At 39.1% G+C, this 27,420-nt stretch overlaps 1 protein-coding gene across 2 annotated transcripts in view; it reads right to left on the bottom strand.

Moving 5' to 3' along the window:
• The window catches only part of atxn7 (ataxin 7), a 150,980-nt gene that overhangs the window by 17,041 nt on the left and 106,519 nt on the right, over positions 1–27,420 (bottom strand). For both annotated transcript variants that reach the window (XM_062969679.1, XM_062969680.1), the window contains 2 exons: positions 1,610–1,865; positions 412–671 (listed from right to left, as the gene is read on the bottom strand). In XM_062969679.1, coding sequence (XP_062825749.1) covers positions 412–671; positions 1,610–1,865 — 516 coding nt within the window. The remainder of the gene's footprint in view (positions 1–411; positions 672–1,609; positions 1,866–27,420) is intronic.

Below are 27,420 nucleotides of genomic sequence, written 5' to 3'. Positions count from 1 at the left end.
AGTTTCATTCAATGCAAAGTTAAACTTGGCTTTTTATGGACTTCTCTTGGGCTTAGTGACTTCACTCTATGTGTACAGAGATATCCCATTATTTTATTTTAACATAATTTTAACTGTAAAAATTATATGATGTTTCATGTTTCAGAATGTTGAGGTTATTGATACTGTAAGGTGCCCAAAGTTCTTACATCAAGCAGTGAGAAACAAACACTCGAAACAAATACATATGAACATCACACAAGTACTTTAGATCCCAGACAATAACAGAGGATATTGAGCATTTAGGCAGGACATCTCAAATTCAAGATCCCAGTAATTTCAAACATGTAATTTTTATTATTCTTATATGAGAATTTTTTTTTACATTCTTATGCTATTACAATTCTGTACAAACAAAATTCTAAACATTACCTGATAATCGTTTGTGTAAAAATTTCCTATTGTTTGTACCCTCGTCTTGTTTCTTTTCCAAGTATGGAGGCACAGAGAGAAGACCTTTACCATTCAGTATCTGTCCAGGGGAAGGCAAGGGTGGCTTTGGTATTGAGGGATTAAGGCCAGTCTTTATTGAGGAGCTCACAGTAGTAGAACAGGTTGGACCAACAGCAGGTTTCAATAATGCACCATCTATCTTTGGATGTATTTTTTCCACTTTGACAGATGGAGTCATGCTGTAAGGAGGAAGTATGAGGAAAGACCATATGTAGTAGTTACATTATAATGTCTCTCTTATATCTAGACTGATTTAAATTAATGCAGTGAAACTCACATTTCGTGACACTTTATCAAACTTGCTTCATGTCTATATTCAAAACACCCCTGGGGTTTGGAGCACTGGAAAATTTTACTAAATAATACAATATGGCCAAGTATCATCAGTCATGCTCAGGACATTCTGAAAATTCTGGTATCAAACACTCCGAAATCTTGTGTTAAAAAATGGAAATCTACATAATGGGATGACTGGTTGCTCATTTTTCTTTTATGAAAGATACATTTTATTTGATCAGGATTATCTCTCTTTCTAAGGTACACAATACATCTGATTCTATTGTTCATCTGCACACTACTTCCACAAAAATATTTTAAGTAATTCTGACTTTAGTGCCACACATATCTACGATTTTATAAAGTATAAATATTATTGGATTGTACCTCTAATTATGTCAAGACTCAAAACATGCTGACACACAGACTACACTGAATGGCTTGCAACCTGTGACTCACTTTCAAACCTTTTTTGTGACCATCAACAGCAAATATAACCTTTTGCATTTAACAATACTTGATACATTGGTTGAATCTAGCCATGGTCACAGCTAGCTGTGGTATATATGTACTACTGCTCAAGGGTTACTGATGAGAAAGGAAATGAAGTATCAGACAGTCTCATTAAATCTACTCTCGTTTCTGGGTAGTAGAATTATGGAAATCAAATCAAGCAAAGCACTCCCAATAGATGGCCATTCCACCTCTGTTTAAAAACCTTCACAGAAGTAACTAGAGATAAAAATGAAACATTCCCTTCAAGAACAGACACTCACAATTTAAAGGGATAATATTTGTGCTAGTCTTATGTTCTAGGCTTTCTCTACAAGGCCATACTCACATTTTGTCATGGGGACCTTTGCTATGTACCAGGTGTATTGGCCTATTATTTCCACTGATTGGCAGCTTGTCTTTGGGTGATTTCAACAACTTGGAACTGGATGACGATGATGCACTAGTACCTCCACCACTAGATGAGCGACTGCTCCCCCCTCCGCTGCTACCTTTGCTCTTTGAAGACAGAGATGAGAAGCCTGAGAATACTGAAGAGGAAGTGGGGGTTAAAGGCGGCTTGCTGGAGGAGCTGTGTCTTCTTTCTGGAAGGGGAAAACATATGCAGGTTAGCGACCACTGAGAACATATAAACATATTCCAGAAAGCAAGCTGAAATTTCCCTTGCTTCATTACAGGAAATAAAACAAAAATCTATTTCAGAAAGTGTTGTAGAGTCATTTATTACAAAGTGTTCGTTTTCTGAAATGTATTTGCCATTCTTATACACGGCTGTTCCATTAATATTTATTTTGTTGCATATGCTTGCTTACTTGTTTTACTTTTTACTCTGCTCACATGTAGCAGATTTATGTTTGGTCCCCATCCTATTTCTGTTGAAGATCTGTGCTTCCAAAGGAGATTTTGAATGCCCTACCTAAAGCACTATGATTGATGTCTGATTTCTAGTCCTAATTCTGCCTAGCTATGGTCTATATATTCCATCCAGATTTTAATATATTCATACATCTATAAAACTTCAGTCTCTTTTCTTAATAATGTAACTAATTTGTACTGATATTAGATTTTTAACTGATGTCTTTATTACATATACAGTTGGCCCTTCACATTCATGGATCCAACCATTCATCACTTGAAAACATTTTTTTAAAAAACTCCCAGCAAACTTTGATTTTCTCATTTTATATAAGGGACACAATTTTACAACACCATTCTATATAATGAACCTTGAACAGATCTTGGTATCCATGGGTGGTCCTGAAAAGCCCAGTGCATACCAAGGTTTCGCTGTATACCCTGGTAGTAGTGTACATTAAAAATAAAATAAAAATATGATTTTTGGATTGCATAATAACATGATCACAACAATATAAAATGCATTTGCTGGCAATAACAGCTTTTTCATGTAGTGTGCTAGAAATACAAATCTTAGGTGAGCTATTATTATGTAGAAAACCTATGGTTTCAGGGCTATATCCTACTCTTGATCACTCTCAAATAAGCTGAAAAATTCAACATTTCATTTCAATTTAATGACATTATATTTCACTGAAATCATTGGCTTATAAGTGAACAAGCCGCTCCGAGCCCTAGGGGAGTGGCGGCATATAAGTTTGAAAAATAAATAAATAAATAAACTCATCATAAACTCGAAAGAATTGCTTAATTTTGATATTCTGTTTGCTGACAAAGAATGCATTGTAAATGGGTAAAACTGGTGGCTGATGCAATGTACAGAATTGACTTTTTCCAACACTATCTTTCAGAAATTTCTGAAAACCATCATGCTTTTCTGACGTAACACTTGTTCCACAACAGCAGCAATTAACACTGTTTTTCATCTATCTCTGCACTTTTCAAAGTTTGCAAGATTCTATTTACAATACCATATGTAGACAGACCAACTGATTTGTGCCATTTCTAGCAAGTGCTCTTGAATACAGAAATATAAAAACTCTATAGAAAAAAGAATACGACAGACAAATTTCCTGTTGACTTTGTCCTTTGCACAATCTACTTCTGTTACCTTCAGTACAAAGAACTGACAGTAAGCTAGAATTTGCCTCTCTTCCACTAAGCCCTTACTGCCTCATAATCATGAGTTCAATTTTAACGAAGCTACCGTGTTTCCCCGAAAATAAGACAGTGTCTTATATTAATTTTTGCTCCCAAAGATGCACTAGGTCTTATTTTCAGGGGATGTCTTATTTTTCGATGAAGAAGAATTCACATTTATTATTGAACAAAAATGAACATTTTATATATACTGTACAGTAGTTGTCATCACAAACCAGCATAACCAGACAAACTGTGAATCCTATCAAGAATTTCTTGCTACTACCAACATTTCCATGTACAACACTCTATGGTACATACATTTACCGATCCTACATGCTCTGGTGTTCTGTTCGGCAGACATGCTTCCAAACAAAAACTTTGCTAGGTCTTACTTTCGGGGGAGGCCTTATATTTAGCAATTCAGCAAAACCTCTACTAGGTCTTATTTTCTAGGGATGTCTTATTTTAGGGGAAACAGGGTATGTACTGAAGCTGTCCACCTGTGATGTCTCATGGGCCTTGTAGTCCCGTTCCTAGTGCTATTGTGGCAGATGAGGAGGAAAATTTGGGATTTCCACCGGTTCAGCTTGAATCGGAGCCTCGCCACCTGGAGGATGTTTGTCCTCAGGAAGCTAACCAAACAAGCCTTGGGCAGAATTCTCCCCCGTTTTCCCAAAAGGACAATTATAATAGAGATAGAGGAGCGAGGGAGGCTAATCGCCGGAGCCTCAGAATCGCTGCCAGACAATTAGCTGATTAAGTCTGCTTCCCTTGGGAAATTCTAAGGAGTCATGCATCTGGACACGGTTTGGGTTTCACTTCTTGTTCTCCAGGGAAAGTGTTCTATTGGCGGGAAAACAAGATCCTATATAGGGGTTTTGCCGCAAGGGGAACCTTGCGGAGTCAATTTGTTCAGCTTGAGGAGAGAGATCGTGTGTGGACTACGTACCCCAGTTCCCTGTTTCCTAGATCGAGTTTTCAGCCTTGTCTTGTTACACGGATCAAGTTTCCAGCCTAGCCTTGTTTCACGGACTTCTCTGGACTCAGTTCATGTTTCATGTTTGCCTTGTTTCAAGTTTTGTTTTAGCCAAGAATCAAGTCTATTTTCCAGCCTCGTTGTCAAGCTACTTTGGATTTTAAGGACCCTGTCATTTCCCCACACTTTGCTTGGCAAAGTGTGTGTTTCGGTCAAGTGGATTAAAACTTTGAACTCTAATATCTTATATTGGACAATACATTTCTGGACTATATTTGGCCTTTCCTGAAAGGTCTGCTTCTGAACTATATTCTTCACTTGTTTTTATTGACTTTATATATTTCTATAATAAAGATATTAGATAGATTCTGGTCTCTGCGCATGGTTATTGGTACTCTGCAGCCTGGGTCCTGACACCACCTTGGTCCCCACTGCCATGCCAGGAAAGCAGTCAAGAAGCTTCACTTTAAAAATTAAAATAATATCTTGGAGCATTCCTTTTCACATGGAAAAAGTTGACAGCATGTCATACATGTTTTTTCTCTGATTATATGTGATAGACGTACCCACACAGGTACTTAACCTTTGTTGTACAGAAAAGCCTTGGGCCAACCAGCTCAGACTACTTGTAATGCCTCTAACAGCAAATTTTCACAGAGTCTGTTTTGCTAGTACACAGACTCTCATGTGAAATGTTAAATAAGATGAAATATTTATAGTGTTCATTTTGCACAGTTGGGTAGAGGTCTGAAATTCTTACAGTTTATATTCTTTAAAACCATTTTTTGAAATGGAACCAGCTTAAAACAATTGAAATCACTCACACACACACACTTTAAAAACAAAAACAAAAAACAGCCACTGAAACAAAAAAGGCCCACTCTCAAGTCTTAGTAGGCTTCCCAGGCCTTGGGGTCAGCTCTGTCACCTCTCTGCTTCTTTTCTAGCCTTTCCCTGGACTAGTTTGGGCTGCTATATAATCTTTGTGCCTACCCATCAACTGCACTAATAATATTGGTCAGCAACAGAGGATGATGGAGCACTATAGGGGAGAGAGAAAATACTCGTCTTTCTCACCTTTCCTTCCTTCCTTCAACTGTACACAATCAAGTGACCAAATCCCTCCTCCATCCATTGGGATCTGCACAAATTTTACATCAATTCAACTGAAAGGACAAATTCCAATCTCATTTCTTAATTTCCCTCTTGTCTTCCTATAATAATACTTCTGTTTGCTTTTTTGCTTCAGCTTTGGTTTAATCTGATTTTTTTCCAATATATACCACCAACTTCATTTTACAACTATTTAGACCAAATTTTCATTCTGCTTTGTCACAACTAAATACCATCCAATAAAAGCATCACATATTTGTTATGTTGTCATCTGTCTTGCTGTCACAGGTGCACCGGAGGGAGGTGCTCATGGTGTTCAATGAGTACCGACTGCCAGGCTTTAGCAACACAATAGCTAAGGTGAGGCAGCAATATTTTTACTCTGAATTCAGTCTACAGATTCTGGCTCTTCTTCCTTGTATTTTCAAGAGAACAAGTATGGATTGGAATTTCATTGTCTTAAAAATATAAGACATTAAATATCTCAATATGGCCTGCTTATAGAGCACAGAAATGAAATGCAGAGGCTGCTTTAATTTAGAGTTTCCCCTACCATTTGGAATATGGGTAAATGTGTAAGTAATGTAATTCTTCTCTTAAACTGAAGGGATTTTGTCCCATATTTACAAATGGTGGCTGAAGTTATCAAGTTTTACTAACCCTACTGAGCCGGAAACAAATCTAAAAAATAACCCTGCAAATGGGGAATATCTCACTAGGCTTTATATTGCAAGGGTCACAAATTTGTCAATGACTGAGACTGTTTGTGCACTTGGAGAGGCATCTAGAAGTAGTCAATTGAAATTTCATGCTTCTCCATTTCAAGTGGTAAGCGTTTCATTCATGGATGGCCCATGGTTGCAAAAATATAGCAAGTTAAAATTGACTCCATCTTTTTGAAACACCCTATATATTAATGTAAAGCTGTGCAATTTTCTAGAACTGGAAAACCTAAAGATGATAGTGTACATGCTGATAACCTCAAGGTTGGACTTCTGTAATGTGCTGTACTTTGGGCAACCTCTGTGCCAACTTCAGAAGCCCCAATTAATTCAAAATATGGCAGTCAGATTGGTTATGGGTACACCCAAGAGTGATATATCACAAAAGTACGTTTCTGATAAAAGTACAAAGTGTTGGTTATTGCCTTTAAAACTAGATACTTAGGATCCAGGTGGATTGCAGGATTGCGTTCTACCGTATAATTCGCCTCTTAGGACACTCAGGCCCTCTGGGGGACACCGATTACAACTAGACTGGCAACCATCGCCGAGAAGACCTTAACATCCGCCAACTGTAAAATGACCTGCTGAAATAGCTTCAACAGATAAATGGGAGTCTCACAATTTAAATATAATTAAAGACCTATATTTTCCAGCAGTACTGCCTAGTCAATTATAAACTATAATTTTTAAATTGGCATTTTATTGATTTGAATTATTTTAATGTGTGTTTTAATCTTATGTCTATGTGTTTTAATAGTTCTATTTTTATTGGCTATTGTATTTAAATTATATTGTAATTGAGGAGAGCCAGGAAAGAAAGAAATTGTTGCTGTTGTTGTTAATATTACTGAAGTATGTACGCCTTTGACTGTTCAGTCACTACACCACAGCTAGTCCTTCTTCTGCTTTCCAGAGTGCCTTTCCCTACCACACAAAATATGGATACTTTTGTTAGTTATTTTCTACTGCCTCATGAAGAATTCATTTGCAAAAAAGACAAATAACAGTGAAAGCAGTGTCATCAAGTACATTTTGGGTAGTTCTGCATATGCTTCATTCTGCCACTAGACTGTTTAGCCCCTGAACATTAGGAAAATAAGACCTGTAGCCTAGAATAACTTCTTCAGATATATCTAACTCTGTTTGGACCAAAGAACTGTGCAGCCATTTCTAATTATACACACGAATCTGGGCAAGGTTTCTTTGATGAGGTTCACAGGATGTATTAATAGTTCATAAATAGCAGCTTGTCTTAACATTAAAATTATATGTTTTTGCTCAAGGTCCACTGCCATTTCAGATACAGGAATACAAACCAGAAGTCCAAACACAACTTTGCAACTCTTCTTTATAATAAACCAACCTTCCAATTGCTTATATTACATATTGAATAAAACCTGAACTGTTATAAGATGGGTGGCTGTTTACACTTCTTCATACTGGAGAATCCCCCCCCCCCCCCAGTAGAATTCTACAAAACAGAACATGAGTAACAGCAAAATGAACACTTAAAAAAATCATTTGGAAATACAGTACATCAGAATTTGGGACATCAAATTAAAATGTTTCAATATGGTGCTAACAAACATGGTGTTGAATCCATTTCTCCTTTTACCTAACCTAGCAGTATCTTCTCTGACTAGCAAAAGTTCGCTGTAGTGGCCACAGAGCTTACTTCTTTCCCAGACCTATTACTCAAGATCTTTTCACTGGAGGTGTGGGGAAAAATGCGGCCATAAATTAACTATTATTTCAGAAAAATAATTGCTATGATAATGTCTAGCAGAAAAAGAACTACAACTAGGTTATGTTCACAGGCATGTATGATATAGGCACTTGTTTTACACAGACAAACTACCTAGGCACTACGTCTTACCACTTCATTTCAAAGCCTGAAAAATATATGTGCATTATTTATGTACACTAATTCATTTTTCACACTGGAAAATACTTCTTGTCTAACAATATGATTGGTCCTTCCCTCACTGCTCCAGTTACAGAGAAAGAATAGTGATTTATACTCATTAGATTAGTTAGGTAAGTGTTCAGCTAACTCATCCCATTCTTCTAGAGCTGTAAGACAGTTTAAATCATCTACCTCATTAACTAAAATCTGACTAGTTAGTTACTGGAGAGGTCAATTTAAAGCTACTCAACTGTCAATTAAGTGAGAGCCCTGATATTACAATGCTCTCTGCTCAAACTAAACAAACAACATATGCTTTGTTATAACAATTAACAATAAAAAGAGTCAGCACTGTATAATGGTTTGATCTTTGGAGAATGACTTTGGAGACCAGGGTTCAAATCCCCACTTGGCCATTGAAATGCTCTAAGTGACATTTGACAAGGCACATTCCCTCAGAGGAAGGGAAAGGCAAATCCTCTCTGAATAAATCTTGCCAATAAAACCCTGTAATAGGTTTGCCTTAGGGTTGTCATAAGATGGAAACAATTTGAAGGCACACAACAATAAACAACACCACACTGTTATAATCCTGTATTCTAAGTACCCCAACATCACTGAGCAAAATTTACAAGTAAATAGTTTTTTTGCACTGATAACACTGTCAGATTCTTTAATAAATATCCAACAGAAACTAAACCCAAACAAATCTATTACAACAACTAACATCTTAATTACTCCTAAAGTGACACCTTTTGAACTTATAAAGTCTTTGGCTTTTTACTTAATACAGCTTTCCCCCCTTTCCAATACAGACCATTTAGCCTATTTACAAAACTACATGTTGTGCAAGTGCATTTGCATTTTTCAGCCTAGTAAATTATGTGCTTCTAAATAGGACTACTAAGTGCCAAGTGCCTTTTTATAACAATGGCGAGAATCCCAGAATGGATTTGCTAAGTTACTATTCGGAGGCCTGAAAAGTTCAGGGCTCCTTTCTGAAACAGTATTGCTAATGCCAATATTAGTCATGACAGAGCCCTTACATGAAGCAAAGAAATACTGCTAACTATTTCCATGCTCTTAAGTACTATACACTTGACAAATTCTAAATCCCAATACTTGTCACAGTTAAAATAGTATCTGATCTACTGCCAAGTTATGAGCCTCTTCTATTTTACATCTTTCTAAAATGACAGAAGTATTCAACTATGATGATGGCAATTTGACAACCATGTATACAACTGTAAGTTTTGTTCTGTCGTTTTATTTGCTGAATTAGGCACCCAGTTTTGACTGTTTAATGATCATTTTGCCAGTAAGACCACCAATGGCAACTTTGCTGAGTTCAACACCAGGACAGGAAAGACAAGGTGAAAGGATGCCAGACTGCCTTAAATAAAATGGCTGCACAACTATTTCTTGCTACATGTTCGAGGAAAAAAGCTATGATACTTGCCAAAATGAAACTCCACAAAACAATTCATTGTTCAGAGTCAAAATTGACTTTATAAGGGGTAATAAAAACACACTTTGAAAACTGTAAAATTGATAGAAAATGCTTTGTTCTTATAGGGAACACCAGTGGACCCTTACATGTAATATGGTAGATTTTCACAAGAAAATAAACTCTCAATAAACATTGTATATACTCACGCAATAATAACAACAACAACAACAACAACAACAACAACCCCCCGTAGGTGCCACCTTGCTGTGGTGGGGGGGCTTAACCATTCCAAGGACGCTGAGGGCTGTGCTGGCGATAGTGTAACTACTGGCAGGTCCAACCAAGCCAGAGAGGTCTCAGCCAAGGAATGGAACTAAGAGCACCTAACCCATTAGCATTATGGAAAATCAAACCAAAACGAAATCTATACTGGCTCGGTCGTTGCCCAGGATAAAAAGAACTGCGGTGGATGCTGCTGATTCTGGACATCCATCGACAAGTGGGCTACGGAATCAAAATACAAATGAACAGTCACAGAAGCGGCAGAAATATACAATGCCAGAAAACCGCACTCTCTATGCTGGGGTGCTGCTTCTGGACTTTTTAATGCCTGGAAAAGGATTGGCGCCCCAAGGTAGCTTTGGTGTTTTCCTCTCTGCAAGGAATGACCCTTGAGTTTTTCACAGCTCACATGAAAATCCACATTTCCCCCCCAAATCTGCCTTCAATTTATGCATGAATACATATACAAACTCCCTTGTCTGATTGAACGGAAATTAAAGACGGATCTTGGAAGACAGAGTTTGAGGCTTCTCCAATATTAAACTCATTGTTAACAGGCATGCAGATATGAATTCAAATAATTTGTAACACAGTCTTAAGCTATACATTTAATTATATCGCAACACATACTCCAAAACACAGTTAGCTAAAAGCATGCTATATGTGACAAAAATCCAACATCCATCCCTTGTGAATAATGTGACAGATGCCAGCATATGGGATTTACAACCAGTATTTTAATACCATGGCCTCATACACAGAAATATGTGAAACCTGAAAGTGTGAACGGGTGTGTCTACAATGTCAAAGTAATGTAGTTTGACGCCCCTTTAACTGCTATAGCTCAATGGTAGGGAATCCTGGCTAAAGACCTTGTGAAACTACAACGCCCATGATTCCATAGCATAGAGCCACAATAGTTAAGGTGGTGTCAAACTGTATTAATTCTACAGTGTTGATGAGTGTAACAGACATCAGTGACGAAAAGGCATACCACTATAAAGAAATGGAATAACCTCCATTCTTCAAATCTTGGTAACTCAGAGAAATTATACTGTTTCGAAAGTTTATGTTGTTTTGAAGCAGTAACATACTTTCATGAACTGGAAGCAACTTTCATTTGGTTTCTCCTCTTCCAGAACTGTCTCTTATCAGTGATCTTTAAGCCATCAAAAGGGGGTGAGGGGGCAGAATGCTGCCACACTGACATTGTCTCCATCTGCTCACCTGGGAACAATGTGAGTTAGCACCTTCTCTCCCAGAATAGTCTCTGTTAATGGCCACTGTATCTGGTCATTACAATATTCATGTACATTTATGAAGAACTAGTTCCTGAATTTGCTTGTCTTTTCTTCCTTTTATTTTATTTTTTAAACCATAAAGATTACATTGTCATGAGGATGGCGTAGGCTTGTTTTCTGCTACTCTGGTGGTGGATTCAAACCAGTGGAAAATAAATTCCACCTGAATGTTAGGAAGAACATCTTGATAGTAAAAGCTGTTCTAATTGGAAAATTTTAAACAGAAATTAGATGGCCATCTGTTGGGAGTGCTTTGATTATATGTTCCTGCATGGCAGAAGAGGGTTGGGTTGGACAGCCATCCAACTCTATGAGTCTATCTTATCTTTTAAATCTCAATTCCATGCTTAAAAATGTTAAACACACTGGGTCCACTCATTATGTAAGCACGTAGAACAGGGGTTAATTTCTATGCAAAGAGCTCTGAATACCAAATATCTTGTTTGGGAGGTTCTAGTGATGTCTACAGATATATTCTGCCTAGATTCCCAATGAAATTCTATATTCAACTTCTGCTGCAAGTTCTGCCAGGAGTTTACTATAGTCTGATGCCAGAGGCTTCTGGAGAACACTTCTCTAGGCCTTTTCTACTGTATGCTTTAGCCAGAAGCCCAATCATTGTTCACTTCAGGTAAGAAAAATAGGGTTCCAGATTAGCTGAAAATCATATCACATAAATGGTCCTGGAATGGTTCCCTCAAGTAATAATCATATGTGGGCCTACTATGCTTTATAGAAATAGCAGCAGCAGCAAAACAGATACCAACAAGATCAGGGAAATGCAGCAGAAAGAAGAGGGAAAGTAAGTTGTTGTATGTTCAGCCCCCTAGTCATGCAACTCTGGCCCAGACTCATTGTCTTATTAAGAGACGCAACTCTTAAAATTGTAGTTAAGATTGCAGAAAACAACAAAGGTCACAAAGCAGATCAAGAGATAGCTTACAAGCCCATTTGCCTTTGGAATGCTGTGCAGAGAAAATGGGGCTGTAACCCGACCCCCCCCCCCCCCAAGCAAAGTCAAAGATAAAAAAGCACTGTCTTTCAAATGAAAACATGATATTGTGCAATACAAAGGAACCAACATGGGCTGTAAGATATAAAAATACCTCTTAAGTCCAAAGTGCATGCACAGCTACACAATTATAACACATAATAAAAGATGATATCTAGTTTTACAATCCAGTCAAACCTCCGAATGTAAAAAAGGAAGAGTCTGCAAGCCAATTCTACTCCTTGACAATATAGGAAGTGACTCAATGTTTTTGTTTATAAATAAGAGGTAGTTTTGTTGTAGTTAGAACACTGTACACCCCCTCCTTATTTAATGGAAAACCTGCACCTGTCAGCAAGCCATTGGAGAAGCTTTACTTTTTTTGCAAAAATATCAAGCTCAGTGGTAGGGGGAGGATGATGAAGGCAACACTAGGTGCAAAAAATGGCTTTAGGAACCACAAAATTCTCATTCTTTCAGCAGGATGATAAAACTTGTTGATGTGCTTCTGAGGAGTATCTTAATTTTTTTCTCTTTATGTTCTTTGCTCTGTGAAAGCATAATCTGAACAATGACTTATAAATATTTCAAAATAAATAAAAATAAAGAAACAAGTGAATAGGATTTGCTGGAGGTTGTCTACATGTATTATTTCATACTTACTTACTTACTTTACTTACTTAGGCGATTCCTTGTAGGCCGAGGACGATGCTCTTCCAGTTGTGGGGTCTTGGGGGTGGGTCCATAGGTGGCTGAAGAGACCTATTCTTGACCCGCATGTTCTCCCACAGTGAGGACATTGGTTTCCAGGTGGAAGGCGGTCCCGGTCAGGGCTGGCTTGACACTCCTTCCTCTTGGCACATTTCTCCCTTAAGCCCTCGATTCATGCCTCTTCGAACTCCGCAGCACTGTTGTTCACAGCTGACCTCGCGGTGGCCCCTCGCTTGTGGAACTCGCTGCCCATTGAAATCAGGCAAGCCCCCACCCTTTTAGCCTTCAGGAAAGATTTAAAAACATGGCTCTTCCGGTGTGCTTTCGGAGAGTAAATGTTCTATGCTACTCCCCCCCGATATTTATCCTCTAGACTGGTTCACTATCTGATGTCCCGTCCCTCGAGGTTTTATTCTGATCCCTTTCTCACCCAGAGTTTTAATTTTTAATCTAGTTTTTAAATGTAGTATTCATGCGGCCCGCTCGTGTTATATTGCTGTTTTGATCTTATGTTGTACTGTTTATTTTATGTAATGTATTATTTAATTGTATTATGTTATGGTTTATTGTATTGTCTTGGGCATGGCCCCATGTAAGCCGCCCCGAGTCCCCGTTGGGGAGATGGTGGCGGGGTATAAATAAAGTTTTATATTATATTATATTATATTACCTCCAGTTAGAGCGCTCAAGGGCCAGGGCTTCCCAGTTCTCAGTGTCTATGCCACAGTTTTTAAGGTTGGCTTTAAGCCCATCTTTAAATGTCTTTTCCTGCCCACGCTTTCCATTCTTGAGTTGGGAGTAGAGTAACTGCTTTGGGATGATTGGGCATTCGGACAATGTGGCCAGTGCAGCGGAGTTGATGGCGTAGGAGCATCGCTTCAATGCTGGTGGTATTTGCATCTTCCAGCACGCTGACATTTGTCCGCCTGTCTTCCTAAGAGATTTGCAGGATTTTTCTAAGGCAATGCTGATGGAAACGCTCCAGGAGTTGAGTATGACGTCTGTAGACCGTCCACGTTTCACAGGCGTAGAGCAGGGTTGGGAGGCCAATGGCTTTATAAACAAGCACCTTGGTATCTCTATGGATGTCCCGATCATCAAACACTCTCTGCTTCATTCGGAAAAATGCTGCACTCGCAGAGCTCAAGCGGTGTTGTATTTCAGTGTCAATGTTGACTTTTGTGGAGAGGTGGCTGCCAAGGTAGAGGAAATGGTCAACGTTTTCTAATGTTACACCATTAAGCTGTATTCCTGGCATTGCAGAGGGATTAGCTGGTGCCTATTGAAAGAGCACTTCAATGAGAGGCCGAGCTTCTCGTATGCTTCTGCGAAGGTGTTTAGACTGGCTTGTAGGTCTTCTTCTGAATGCGCACAGACTACGTTGTCATTGGCATACTGGAGTTCTATAATAGATGTTGTGGTGACCTTGGTTTTGGCTTTCAGTCTGCTGAGGTTAAATAGCTTGCCATCTGTCCGATACATGATTTCCACTCCAATGGGAAGCTTCCCATCAACAAGGTGAAGTATCATAGTGATGAAGATAGAAAATAAGGTAGGAGCAGTAACACATCCCTGCTTGACACCTGATTCTACCTTAAATGCGTCACTTTGGGAGACGTCCAAGACTGTTGCCATCATGTCATCATGGAGGAGCCGAAGGATGTTTACAAATTTGTCAGGGCACCCGATTTTTTGGTGGATATTCCAGAGAGCGCTGCGATTCACTGTGTCGAATGCCTTTACAAGGTCAATGAATGCCATGTACAGAGGTTGATTTTGTTCCTTGCCTTTTTCTTGGAGCTGTCGTGCAGTGAAGATCATGTCCACTGTTCCTCTGGAGGGGCGGAAGCCGTTCTGGGATTCTGGGAGGGTGTCTTCTGAAACAGGGAGAAGGTGGTTTGAAAGGATTCTTGCGAGGATTTTCCCAGCGGAGGTTAGAAGGGAGATACCGCGATAGTTTCAGCAGTCTGTTCTATTCCCTTTCTTGAAAAGGGTGATGATGGTGGCATCCTTGAAGTCTGCTGGGATTTTCTCGGCCACCTACACTTTTTCAATGAGCTGATGGAATTGTTGTATCAGCTCAGGTCCACCCACTTTGAAGATTTCAGCAGGGATCCTGTCAGGTCCACTGGCTTTGTTATTTTTTGTTGTTGTTGGCTGATGGCATTGCTGACTTCTTCCAAACTAAGCAGTGCTGCAAGTTCATCCCTGGTTTGTTGTTGTGGGATTTGTGAGAGGGCCTCTTCGGCCACACTGGAGCTGCGATTCAGCAGGTTCTAGTAGTGCTCTTTCCATCGTAGTGCAATTGATGTTTTGTCCATCAGAAGTTTGGTTCCATCTGATGAGTGTAGAGGCTGTATGCCATGGTTTCTTAGCCTGTAGATGATCTTTGTGGCTTTGAAAAATCCCTGAGCATCATGGGTGTCTGCAAAGTGTTGGATTTCTTCAGCCTTCTTTGTCCACCAGATGTTCTTGAGTTCTCTGGTCCTTCTTTGGACCTCAGCTTTTTAGTCTTGATGTTTATTAGTTTGGTATCCAATTGTTTCTTTGCAGGCTGTGATGATGGAGGTCTTCAGTTTGTTCCAATGTTCCTCAACATTTTCGGGGTGTTCTGTGGGTAGATGATCCTTGAGTATTGTTTGGAGAAGGGCTAGTTTGTAAGGTTCCTGAAGGGCTTGGGTGTTTACGCCTTGTTTTTCTTCCTTGGAGTCTGCGTTTGGGGGCGATCTTGATAGCCATCATGGATCGGATTAACCTGTGGTCTGTCCAGCAGTCATCAGAACCTGTCATGGCTCTTGTGAGAAGCACATCGCGGCGGTCTCTGGCACATGTAATTACATAATCCAAGAGGTGTCAATGCTTTGACCGGGGGTGCTTCCATGATATCTTGAGTTTGTTTTTCTGGCGGAAGAGCGTGTTGGTGATGACACGGTTGTGCTCTCCACATTTGGTGAGAAGCAAGATGCCATTCGAGTTGCTGTTTCCAACCCCGTCTTTTCCTATGATCCCTGGCCATAGGTTGTAGTCTCGTCCGACTCTTGCATTAAAGTCCCCCAGGAGGATGATTTTGTCCTCCTTAGGTATCTCCGATAGGACGGTGTCCAGCTGACAATAAATTTTCCCTTGATGACTTTGTCAACGTCTAGTGTTGGTGCATAGGAACTTATGATGGTTGCCTGTTGGTTTTTGGCAAGGTTAATTCGGAGAGTTGAGTCGTTCGTTAATGCCAATGGGTGCTTCAGTCAGGTGCTTCACCAGGTCATTTCTGATAGCAAAGCCAACTCGGTGTATTCTTCGCTCTTCTTCAAGCAGTCCCTTCCAGAAGAAGGTGTAGCCTCCCTTTTCTTCCTTCAGCTGTCCCTCTCCTGCTCTCCGGGTCTCCTGAAGGGCTGCTATGTCAATGTTAAAGCATCTCAGCTCCCTTGCAATGATAGCAGTCCTGTGTTTGGGACGTTCACTGTCAGTGTTATCCAACAGTGTCCATACGTTCCATGTTCCAAAGTTCATTTTCATTTTTTGACCTCTGGACACGGCAGTCCAGTCAGGGATAAGAGAGGCAGACTATGTTTAGGGCACCTTTTCTAGCCCCTTCCCCGTGTGGGGTGAGCAGAGCGAATCCTAAAAAGGGCTGCTCAGTCATGGATACAGCTGCCGGATACTCAACTGCCTCGGACCTTGAGGTAGAGCGACTGAGCCCATATCCACTGCCCATGTGCCAGTCTGTGACTAGGGGCTTCCAGATTTCACAGTTCTGCCCCCGTCGCCACTCGCTGATCGCCATGGGATTTTTTTAAAATGTGTTTTTATTTTTGTTGGAAGACGCCTGTGTGTGATTTTTTTAAATGTGTGGAGGTCGGTGCATGGCCAGTCAACACACAGTCTTCACAGAGTGAGGTCCCAGCCAGTGGCATGATTAATACGACGACGGTGGCTTCTCAGTCTGTTGCAGCCTTCTTCTGCCTTCACAGCCATTGTAACATGTACCATGTTATTTTCCGCCTGCTCTGCCGTTGAGGTCTTAGGGCCTTTGGATTGTTCTTGGTCTGGATCCTCCCCTGTGGCCACTACTGGGAGTGCATGACTCCAGTGGTTGTGCCCTCAGGTTCATTGGAACACGCAAGCTCCCTCACCACGGCAAGGTGACAATCCATCAAGGGATTATTTCATAAGATGACTCCCTCAGATGACAATAGCACTGATTTTTTTTTTCAAAATTTTGCCTGTGGGAAATACAAAAATAGAATTGGAAAGATTCTAGACATCAAAAATCATAAACATGATCACCAAGCAAATAAGGGTACAGTGGTACAGCCAGCCCTCCACATTTTTTGGGGTTAGGGGTACAGAATCCCTACAAAAGTGGGGGGAAACTGTGAATTAAAGTGCTTTTAAAAAAAACCTTTTGAGGAATCTCTAGGTTCTCCACAGCACAACTCTATGCTCAATTTCTGTGGAAACCAACCACAAATTTTGAGAGAGACCATATTAATCAAATCTGATAATAATCAAATCCACAAAAGTTAGACCCACAAATGTAGAGGACCCACAAATATCCTGCCCTGTCCATTACTGCATGTGTATTCCATTTCCAACCAGAACAAAATGAGTGAGAACCTCCTCTATGTTCTTCATCTTTTAAAAAACTTCATTTAGAAGAGCTTCAAGAGTTCTGTGCACAATGACCATAAGCCATACTCATCTCACATACACCTGTTTTTCTACATGCAGCAATATTTTGTTACAGTAGATCCACATGAATGGAAATTATTTCAGCCTTATAATACCAGTATCCTATTCCTGTTTTTGAATTTTCAAGTGGCTTTCATTGACCCCTTACTGGTACAAGGCAAAAGTCTATTATTGTGTCAGTGTTACTTTATTGCATCTAATACAAAAATAACAGTTGAAATAATTCTTGTAATAAATCAGGAGAAGTTAGATTTAAACTTAAGTCCAATGGCCACTTGAAAGACAACAATTATGCTAAAAAAGCTGGAATTAATTCAGTATATAAATCGTTAAAAGACCTTATCAGAAGCAATACCATCTTCAAATGACCACCACTTTAAATAGAAAATACAAGTATTACTAATTATTATTATCATTATTATTATCATCATTATTATTATTTACTAGCTGTGCCCAGCCACGCGTTGCTGTGGCATTGTCTGGTGGTGTTGGTGAGAAATTGTTGAGGTAATGGTGGTATTGAATGTCTGTTGTATGGTTGTCTTTATGTTTAGTATGCATTTGGTTGTTTGTGTACTGTGAAAATGGTGAGGATAGAGGGGTCTATGTCCCTGTGTAGTATTGTATAGTATTTATACGTTGTCCATGTGTTGTGAATGCTTGGATTGTGTCCTGCTGCATAGTAGAAAGGGTTGGCCTGGACGGCCCTTAGGGGCCTCTCCAAACTCTTGGATTCTATGCTTGTATTATTATCATCATCATCATCATCATCATCATCATCATCATCACCATCATCATTATGTAGAGGCTGGATGGCCATCTGTCAGGAGTGCTTGGATTGTGTCCTCCTGCATGGTAGAAGGAAGTTGATCTGGATGATCCTTAGGGGTCACTCCAAACCTTAGGATTGTATGTTGTTGTTGTTGTTGTTGTTGTTGTTGTTAGTATTAGTATTGAGAGGCTGGGTGGCCATCTGTTGGGAGTGCTTGGATTGTGTCCTGAATGGAAGAATTGGGTTGGACTGGATAGCCTTTAAGGGTGTCTCCTAACTGTCTGATTGTATGATTCGATTTGTATTGTTATTGTGCAGATCTTGGATGGCCATCTGTTAGGAGTGCTTGATTTGTGTTGTCCTGCATGGTAGAAGGAAGTTGATCCTTAGGGGTGTCTCCTAACCTTATGATTTAAATGATCTTCTTCTTCTTCTTCTTCTTCCTCTTCTTCCTCTTCTTCTTCTTCCTCTTCATCATCATCATCATCATCATCATCATGATTATTGAGAGGATGGGTGGCCATCTGTTGGGTGTGCTTGGATGGCAGAATTGGGTTGGACTGGATTACCACAGTAATTATTTCATATTACAGTAGAATCTCACTTATCCAACATTCGCTTATCCAGTGTTCTGGATTATCCAACGCAGTCTGCCTTTTAGTTGTCAATGTTTTTGTAGTCAATGTTTTAAATTCATTGTGATATTTTGGTGTTAAATTTGTAAATGCAGTAATTACAACATAGCATTACTGAGTATTGAACTACTTTTTCTGTCAAATTTGTTGTATAACATGATGTTTGGTACTTAATTTGTATAATCATTACGTAATTTGATGTTTAATAGGCTTTTTCTGAATCCCTTCTTATTATCCAACATATTCACTTATCAAACGTTCTGCCGGCCTGTTTATGTTGGATAAGTGAGAATCTACTGTATATTTATAATCTTATATTATCTGTTTAGAACTGGATTATATGAGGCCCCTTCTACACAGCTGTATAAAATGCACACTGAAGTGAATTATCTGGCAGTGTGGACTCAAGATAATCCAGTTCAAAGCAGATAATATAAGAATAGAAATGGGTAATATAGCTGTGTGGAAGGGCCTTGAGTCTACACTGCCATATAATCCAGTTAAAATCAGATAATCTGTGGAAAAGGCCTAAGTGAGGCCTAACTGTGCCTGTCCCCTGGGCTGAGTAGGTTGCTAGGAGACCAAGTGGGTGGAGCCTAGCCCTCTAACTGGCAGCAATTGGATAAAAACAATTATTCCTGTCCCTCTAATTAGGACTTTATTTTTCTTTTGTTTTTGTTGTATCAACCTAGAGCCATGGATGATGGGTTGTGTTGTCAAATTTCGAGGTTGGGGGGCCTGTAGTTTTGTTGTTTTGTCCGGTGCCCTGATTCCATCACTCTTTTATATATATAGAAGATTTACAGAAATGACAAAAGAACAAAAATGGCAAACATTCAATGCCAATAAACAGATAAACAATAATCACAGCAAAGAATGAAATCAAATAACTCAATATAACTTATAAACTCACATTAATAAATGCATCAGACTACTTACTGCAATGCTGTGGGATGAATTAACTCACTTTGTATCTTTTATACATTTGCTATCAGTCTAGACTTCATTTTTCCTCTTGATCTAGACTTTATTTGTCAATACAAATAAACCCCCTGGTCTGTTTTAAATAAACATTTTAATATCTGTTAGTAGTCTGACAAGCAAAATATGAATAGAGCTCTATAAAAACTATACTGCTTAAATATATAATTTGCCAACTAATAGTAGGAACTAGACACCATAGAGATCAAGGAAAAGTTTACATCTAAAAAAAATCGAGCTGGTTCAACCATTAAACCCAGCTGGGGTTTGGAAGTATAAAAGGATGCCTCAGGCTTGCATACCGTGATTCCCTGACTTCCTGTTTGTTACGAAATGGTGTGTATAAACCAGGAGCATAACAGGCAGACAGGAATCTCAATAGGAAGAAGAGGGCAAGTGACCATGAGATGAGGCTCTATCAAATATTTACAAAACATTCACCACTGACCAAATATATGGAAGAAAAACGTTTGTATAAACTTGTTACTAGGTGTCTTATACCATCAGACTACTGTTATAGAAATGCATCCAATGCCTGCTTATTTTGGTTTATGGAGGCTGTGATTCCTGACACTTTCATTGATATCTAAGTAAGCAGGCAAGGTTTTGTAATGAATGCACTACTGAAGAACTATAGTAATGTATTTCTTTGATTCTCAGACGCCATTGACTGCAAGACACACGCTCATTTCAGTACCACTATTCTAAAACACACACAGTTTTTGACATGTTTATATGGGGAACCAGTGTGTCTTAGCAGCAAAGATATACAATAATTCCTGTATTTCAAGGTAAGACTTTTTCAGCCGAATGGCACTCCATATTGCTGCTAAAAGGTTAGGTGACACCAGGACAGAGTACTTGCACCATGGAAATATGCCTGTCTTCCACTTTTCTCATTCATGAACTTCTCAAATCCCTAATTTTCTATTGTGATAACTTCAGAGGTGAAAAACTGTTTAATTTCAAGATATAAATGTTGCAATTTACTTTCTTATGATAAAAGGGAGTTCAGCTAAGCATAATAACTTACTAGACACTATTATTAATCTAAGCATAACTGAGTGGAAGCACGCTACTTTGTTTTCAAGCCAAATCTTTATAACCTTAATTAGCAGTATGAAGAAGCTTTTATAGTCCTCGCAATGCTAGCAGCAACTTTGATTAAGGGTGAGCGATGTTTGGTTAACACAGACTCCACAATACAAGCTCCTGCTGTAATGTTACTGTGTGTGCAGCCTTGGAAGATTAACAGTAGAAGCTCTAGCATAGTTTGTTTTTTGTTCCTGATATAATCAAGCAACTGTGAAAAGTAAACAACAGGAACAAGAGTTCCAGTGTTTGCATAGAATTTATGTTCTCACATATTATTTGATCTTTATACACATAAGTAAAACCCAGCAAATTGTTATGGAGGAGGAAAAAATCTTCAACCTGATAGGAAGTGAAATACAAAAAGTGAAAAATAATGGGCTCTACCCACCTTGCTTACTTGATTCCAATAAGGTTTACTTCTGAATAAACATGTACAGGTATAAGGAACGTACGCTGTCTCTGTTAGACATGTATTTAAATGCATCCTGATTGTCGACACACTGCAGAATTGTAGCAGTTTGACACCGCTTTAACTATCATGGCTCAATGCTATGGGAGCCTAGGGTTTGTGGCTTTGTTTAGCCTTTTCTGTCAGAGAGCTTTAGTACTACAAATAAACTACAAATCTCATAAATCTGGTAAGTCATAGCCATGAAAGTGGTCTCAAACTGGTAGAATTCTGCAGTATGTATCAATGTCTCCTGATACAATAAAAAATGTTGTGTTTTTTTTACAGCTCTCTAGTATATAAATTTATATTGTTCAGAGGAGCTACAAAGGGGAACTAAATATGCTCTTCAAGTGGTTACCTGCTAAATTAATTTATTAAGTTTGCGTTTATTATTAATAAATTGGAAAAACAAAGAAAAGCATTTTATGGGCCTGAAAGAATTAATAGGAACTAGTCAACTTTGTTATATTTTGTTGCTTATTTCATTTACATGCTACTCCTTTAACACACATGGATTTCAAATTTGAAAAACAACAGAAGTATTTACTGAACTTACTTAGATCACAGAAGCATGTCAGTGGCAATTATAATTAACAAAATAATGGTTTACCAGTTTGAAACACGCAAAATCTTAATCATGGAAATGTAGACACCAGCTCTGTAAACAACGGCACCTCTTTGCAATCCAGTCTGAAAAACACTACTACGCTCCTAAATACTGTACTAGCTCAATGCAAACCTCAGCATTTCGTCTGAGAATAGCAAACCCGACTCCCATCTGCTTTTGAACTTTGGCCAAATCACATTTCAAAATGGCTTATGTGGGCTGCTTGCAGCAGTTAATCCCTCATTTTGAGATTATCCACTTTGATCAACTAACTGCAAAGGCTATCTCCCCGACTTCCACACCACTCAAAACTCCACCTCTGGGAAAGCAAACAAACAAACTTAGAAAAATGCACAAAAGTGTAAGCCTCTGCGCTTCATGTCATGTTAGTACAAAACTATACCAACCTTCTGCAAACTTCATTCAGATCTAGGCTCCCTGCCAACTCCTGCCTCTGAAAATTGCACCAGAAAAGTTACCCAGAGCTTTCAAGCGCAGTGCAAAGGAAAAAAAAAAAGGCCGTTCTAGAAAGCTTTCCCGTTTTGACTCCTCCATTCACAGAATTTGATTGTGTCTCACTGCACACTTGTTACCAAAACTTGGCATCACAATTGAAGTCTGCCCACAAACCCCAAACAGGCTCCATGTTTGGGTTTATGTAACGTTTGCTATTACAGTGAAATGCACTTGAGTCACAAAGGTCCTTGCAGATAACTAACAAAACCAGGGAGGTGGAGTCTAATTTTATCTAATGTGGTCACACTAGGAGTCCTTGCTGATGCAAATTAATCCCTCTGTTTTCAGACAACCTGCCAGAGTTTGAGGAGGGTGTGCTTAAACAATTTGCGGTGATAATGTGCTAAGCACTTGCTGCCCCAATTTGTTTCCTTTAAATAATACAAACAGCCCCCACACATTAATATGTCTTGCTTTAAAAACCAGGCAATTTTCAAGATAGATTTATACAAGTTTTCACACCTACCATTCTTACTTCAAAATTATTACACAAAATAATTTCATTCTCATGTTAAACTTCTGAATGTTATCCCTGCTCCCTGACCACAGCAATGCTGTTTACATACACCAATTTCATATAATCAGAACATACTATTTTCTTCCCCTTTTTCTCATTTTACTGTGATGTCAGGAAAGCTCTAGAAAAAAAGGATCATGACAATGTAGGCACATTCATGAGAGATAATTTCTTCTTTACTCATCCTTCAGGAGGATGAGTAATTTTTAACCATCCTTCTGAAGTGTCTCATGAACAAGCATAAATATAAAAGTCTGATAAAATATGTCTCTTTGGAAACAGATCTGTTGCAAGCACCTTAGTCAGAATTCAGATTACAGCATAAATAGTTTTAAGGACCCAATAAGGCTTTGGGTTTTTATTTCTCGACCCTCCAGTCTTCAGATGTACACATTCCCAAAATGCTGGAGTGAGGGGGGAGGGAGAAAGGATTGGAAGGAAGTTGAAAAACATAAAATTCATAAATTTATATATCAAGCTCAATTTTATTTCAAAGTTCTAGCAACAGAAATTATAGAATATACTGTATATACATTTACTATTCTTTATGCAAAATGTTTTGATACAGGGGTGTTCTCAATTTTTTTTTCAAATTATGCAATATCTATATCTACATGTAAATAATGATATTTTGGAAATGAGACCCAAAATCTAAATATGAAATGCATTTATGTTTTGAATACACTTTATACACATATCCTGAGGAATCATACACAATAGTTTTGGCAGTTTTGTGAATGAAACCAAAATTTGTAAACATGAGTGGCTGAGATAGTGACCATCAGAAAGCAAAGGTGTCACTATCTCAGCCACCCATGTGTACAATTTTGGATTTTTTTCAAGCTACTGTCCTCCTATGCAATCCTAATGTGTGCTAAAATGTTCCAAAAAGATTATGAGGAACTGAAGTGTTCACACTTTACCTAAGTTACCAGCTTACTTGCCCGAACATGTCTCCCGCTATGACCTACCGCGTAATTTAAGATCTTCAGGGGAAGCCCTGCTCTCGGTCCCGCCAGCCTCACAGGTGTGGCTGGCAGGGATGAGAGACAGGGCCTTTTCAGTGGTGGCTCCTTGGCTGTGGAACTCCCTCCCTAATGACATCCGGCAGGCTCCATCTCTTTTGAGTTTTAGAAAGAAAGTGAAGACCTAGCTATGTGAGCAAGCGTTCAAAGAATAAGTTTGACTCGATCTGGATTAAGGTTTATGTGCAAGGTTTTTGTGGATGAATGGCTCAAGTATTTTGTATTGTTTTAAATGTGTATTTAATTGCTTATGTTTTTATTATTTTGTATTGTTGTGTATTGGCATCGAATTCTGCCAGTTTTGTAAGTTGCCCTGAGTCCCTTCGGGTGAGAAGGGCGGGATAGAAATGATGGAAATAAATAAATAAATAAAAAGTTCTGAGATACTACCAATCATACTCTAAGAACAAATACAACACTGTTTATAATACCTGACCAAATACTTCACTGGAATACAACACATTATCAATACTCATGCCAATCCTCAATGACTGACACAGGAAGCTTCACTTACAGGAGGGGGGTAGGGCCTTTTATAGAAACTACACTCTCTCCTTGTTATCTCTCACTGAAAATAATAGGGGTCGATATCCACAGTTTCACATATCCACAAAGTCTGGGAACTTATCTCCCATGGATATCAGGGTCATACTTTATGCAAAAATGCATAATGAAGCAGTGGTATGAAACCCTCAATAAACCTTGAGACGCCCAAAACTATAAATCAAAGCAAACATTAGAATGTCTTCAATGAGAGCTGTACCACTGCATTGACTCAACTTATCATTTGGGCACAAAATCGGGTCAAACATAAGAGTGACAGATTAGTAGTTGTAACATGACCTTGTTCTTGGCTGGCAAAGGGAAACAGTTTGCTATGGACACAGGGAACATATTTCCAGCAGTCACAGCTGCATCTATGACACTGGCAAAAGCCCCAGGATATATCCCTGTCAATACTATGGCACAACTTGAAAGGTCTGTAATATTTATGTGTGACAGAATTAATGGACTGCATAAAGTCAATAAGGCAAAGAAGCACCTGTCTACAAGAAGATCATAATCCCTGTGAAATATTTCACCAATGTAAGTGGCTCTCATATGATGTACACATTCTGTCTGTAAGGACATGAACAAAGATATTACCAAGTCCTGCAGAATGAAGAAAGGAGACTCTAAATGGCAAGCAAAATATGCAGCACTTGGCAAAGTTCAGTAAAAGTGGTAGAATCTAAGCTAAAACCAGAATGGAAAGGTTGCCTTTGTTAATTGAAAGCTTCTGATTCACCCAAGTACATGGTAGGGGAGGCAGTTCGAACACATCTCTTCCTTCTACTGCACTTTCTTAGGCCTACTGAAAATCTGATGTTGAGATTTGGGGGAATGCTTCAGAACTATGTAGGAGGTGGTCCTGGGGGTTGCAGAATGAGTCAAAATAAGGAACTCTCATCCAGGAGGTAACAGATTTTGAAATTAATCCTGTAGTTGTTTGAAGATATGCATAGGCCTAATTAAAGAATCACTTATCACTATGACAAAAACTGTGTCCAGGAATAATACATTTGTCCCTTCACTTTTGTGGGTTTCACACTAACGGTTTTGATCATGGCCCCACTACTCTCATCTCTTGCAAGTTGCGGCTACCATGTGAACATTCATGTGGCAGCCCTGTCCACAGGAGGTGGAGGAGGTGAAGGATCACTGCTCGCACTACGCCAGTTCCTGAAGATAGGGCTGCTATGTGAGCATTCACACACCAGTCCCATCCTCAGGAGGGGGGTAGGGGATCTCTGGGGGGGGGGAGTATTGTCATGTGTTTGTTTCACCTGACACTTCTTTCATCTGCCCAGGAAAAACAGACACCTGCATCATACAGCAGCAGGAGGAGCCAGCCCTGGCTGGATCTGAAGGATTGTGGTATTGCGAACATGCATGAGGCTGGTTCCCCCTCCTCTTCCTGTGTGCTATGTGTTTATATTTTCTCCAGTATTTCTTTCTTTTGCTCAGGTGAAACAGACACTCACGGTACACAAGAAAAGGAAAAGAATCTGCAATCCACAGGGTAAATGATGTGGCATGCAGGACCTGCTCCTACTTCACTTCCCCCAGTATCATGGTGGATAGCCCTCACAGGACCAAAGTGGCAAGTCAACCTATTCCTTGCTTCAAGTGGGGAGGGGATGTGGTGGGACAACTATATTTGAATAGCTACAGTAATATTATCAGAACAAAGAGAGGAAGGAGTTTTGTCTTCTCTCATCACTGAAGAAAGTATTGTAGGCATCAACTAATTCATCTAGGAATGTGTGCATATCTAGGAGTGTGCATATTTTGTTCAAAACTCTCTGGTCAGAATTTCTTAAGTTCTACCAAGAATGTTTTCTTTAATAGATCCCCTTCAATTCTTTGCATTCTGCTTTTCAGATTTTCAAAAGCTCAAAGAACAGCGAATTTGCACATCAGACCATAAGGTAGAAAGAAAGCTGCAGTACTAAATAGGAACCAGTTTGGTGTAGAGCATTAGACTACGTACGACACTGGAGATCATGAGTTCTAATTCTTGCTCAACCATGGCAACCCACTGGGAAACCATGGGCAAGTGACATTTTCTCAGGCAGAAATGCACAGGCAAATGCACAGAAACACATAGGCAAATCCTGCCAAGACTATCCTTTGATAACTTAGGGTTGCTATATGTTGGAAAGGATTTGAAGGGACATAATTATTTATTTACTATATTTATATGCTGCCCTTCTCACCTCGAAGGGGACTCAGAGTGGCTTACAAATAATATTTACATATAGTGTATTTATATCACTAGCACGGCACAACACTAGCACTATATACCAGCATATTGCACCATACCACTATACCAGTAATATTACATGTAATAAATAATATATAATTAATATTACTATATTGTATTGTTAGTAGTATTATATTGCATTACATTATAATATTATTAACAATATTACATGTATATACAATATATTAATTACTATTTAGAATTGTAAATTATATTGTATATTATATACATTTTTTTCGTGTCAGGAGCAACTTGAGTCGCTTCTGGGGTGAGAGAATTGGCCGTCTGCAAGGACATTGCCCAGGGGACGCCCAGATGTTCTGATGCTTTTACCATCCTTATGGGATGTTTTTACCATCCTTGTGGGAGGCTTCTCTCATGTCCCCGCATGGAGCTGGAACTGATAGAGGGAGCTCATCCGCATTCTCCCTGGGTGGAATTCATACCTGGCAGCTTTCAGGTCAGCAACCCAACCTTCAAGTCACAAGGCTTTAGTCCACTACACCATCGGGGGCTCCTATTATATACAATA

Source organism: Anolis carolinensis, chromosome 2, assembly GCF_035594765.1.
Source record: "Anolis carolinensis isolate JA03-04 chromosome 2, rAnoCar3.1.pri, whole genome shotgun sequence".
Lineage (NCBI taxonomy): Eukaryota > Metazoa > Chordata > Lepidosauria > Squamata > Dactyloidae > Anolis > Anolis carolinensis.
Note: the sequence above shows the minus strand (reverse complement) of the source record. Positions and strands in the feature narration are given on the sequence as shown.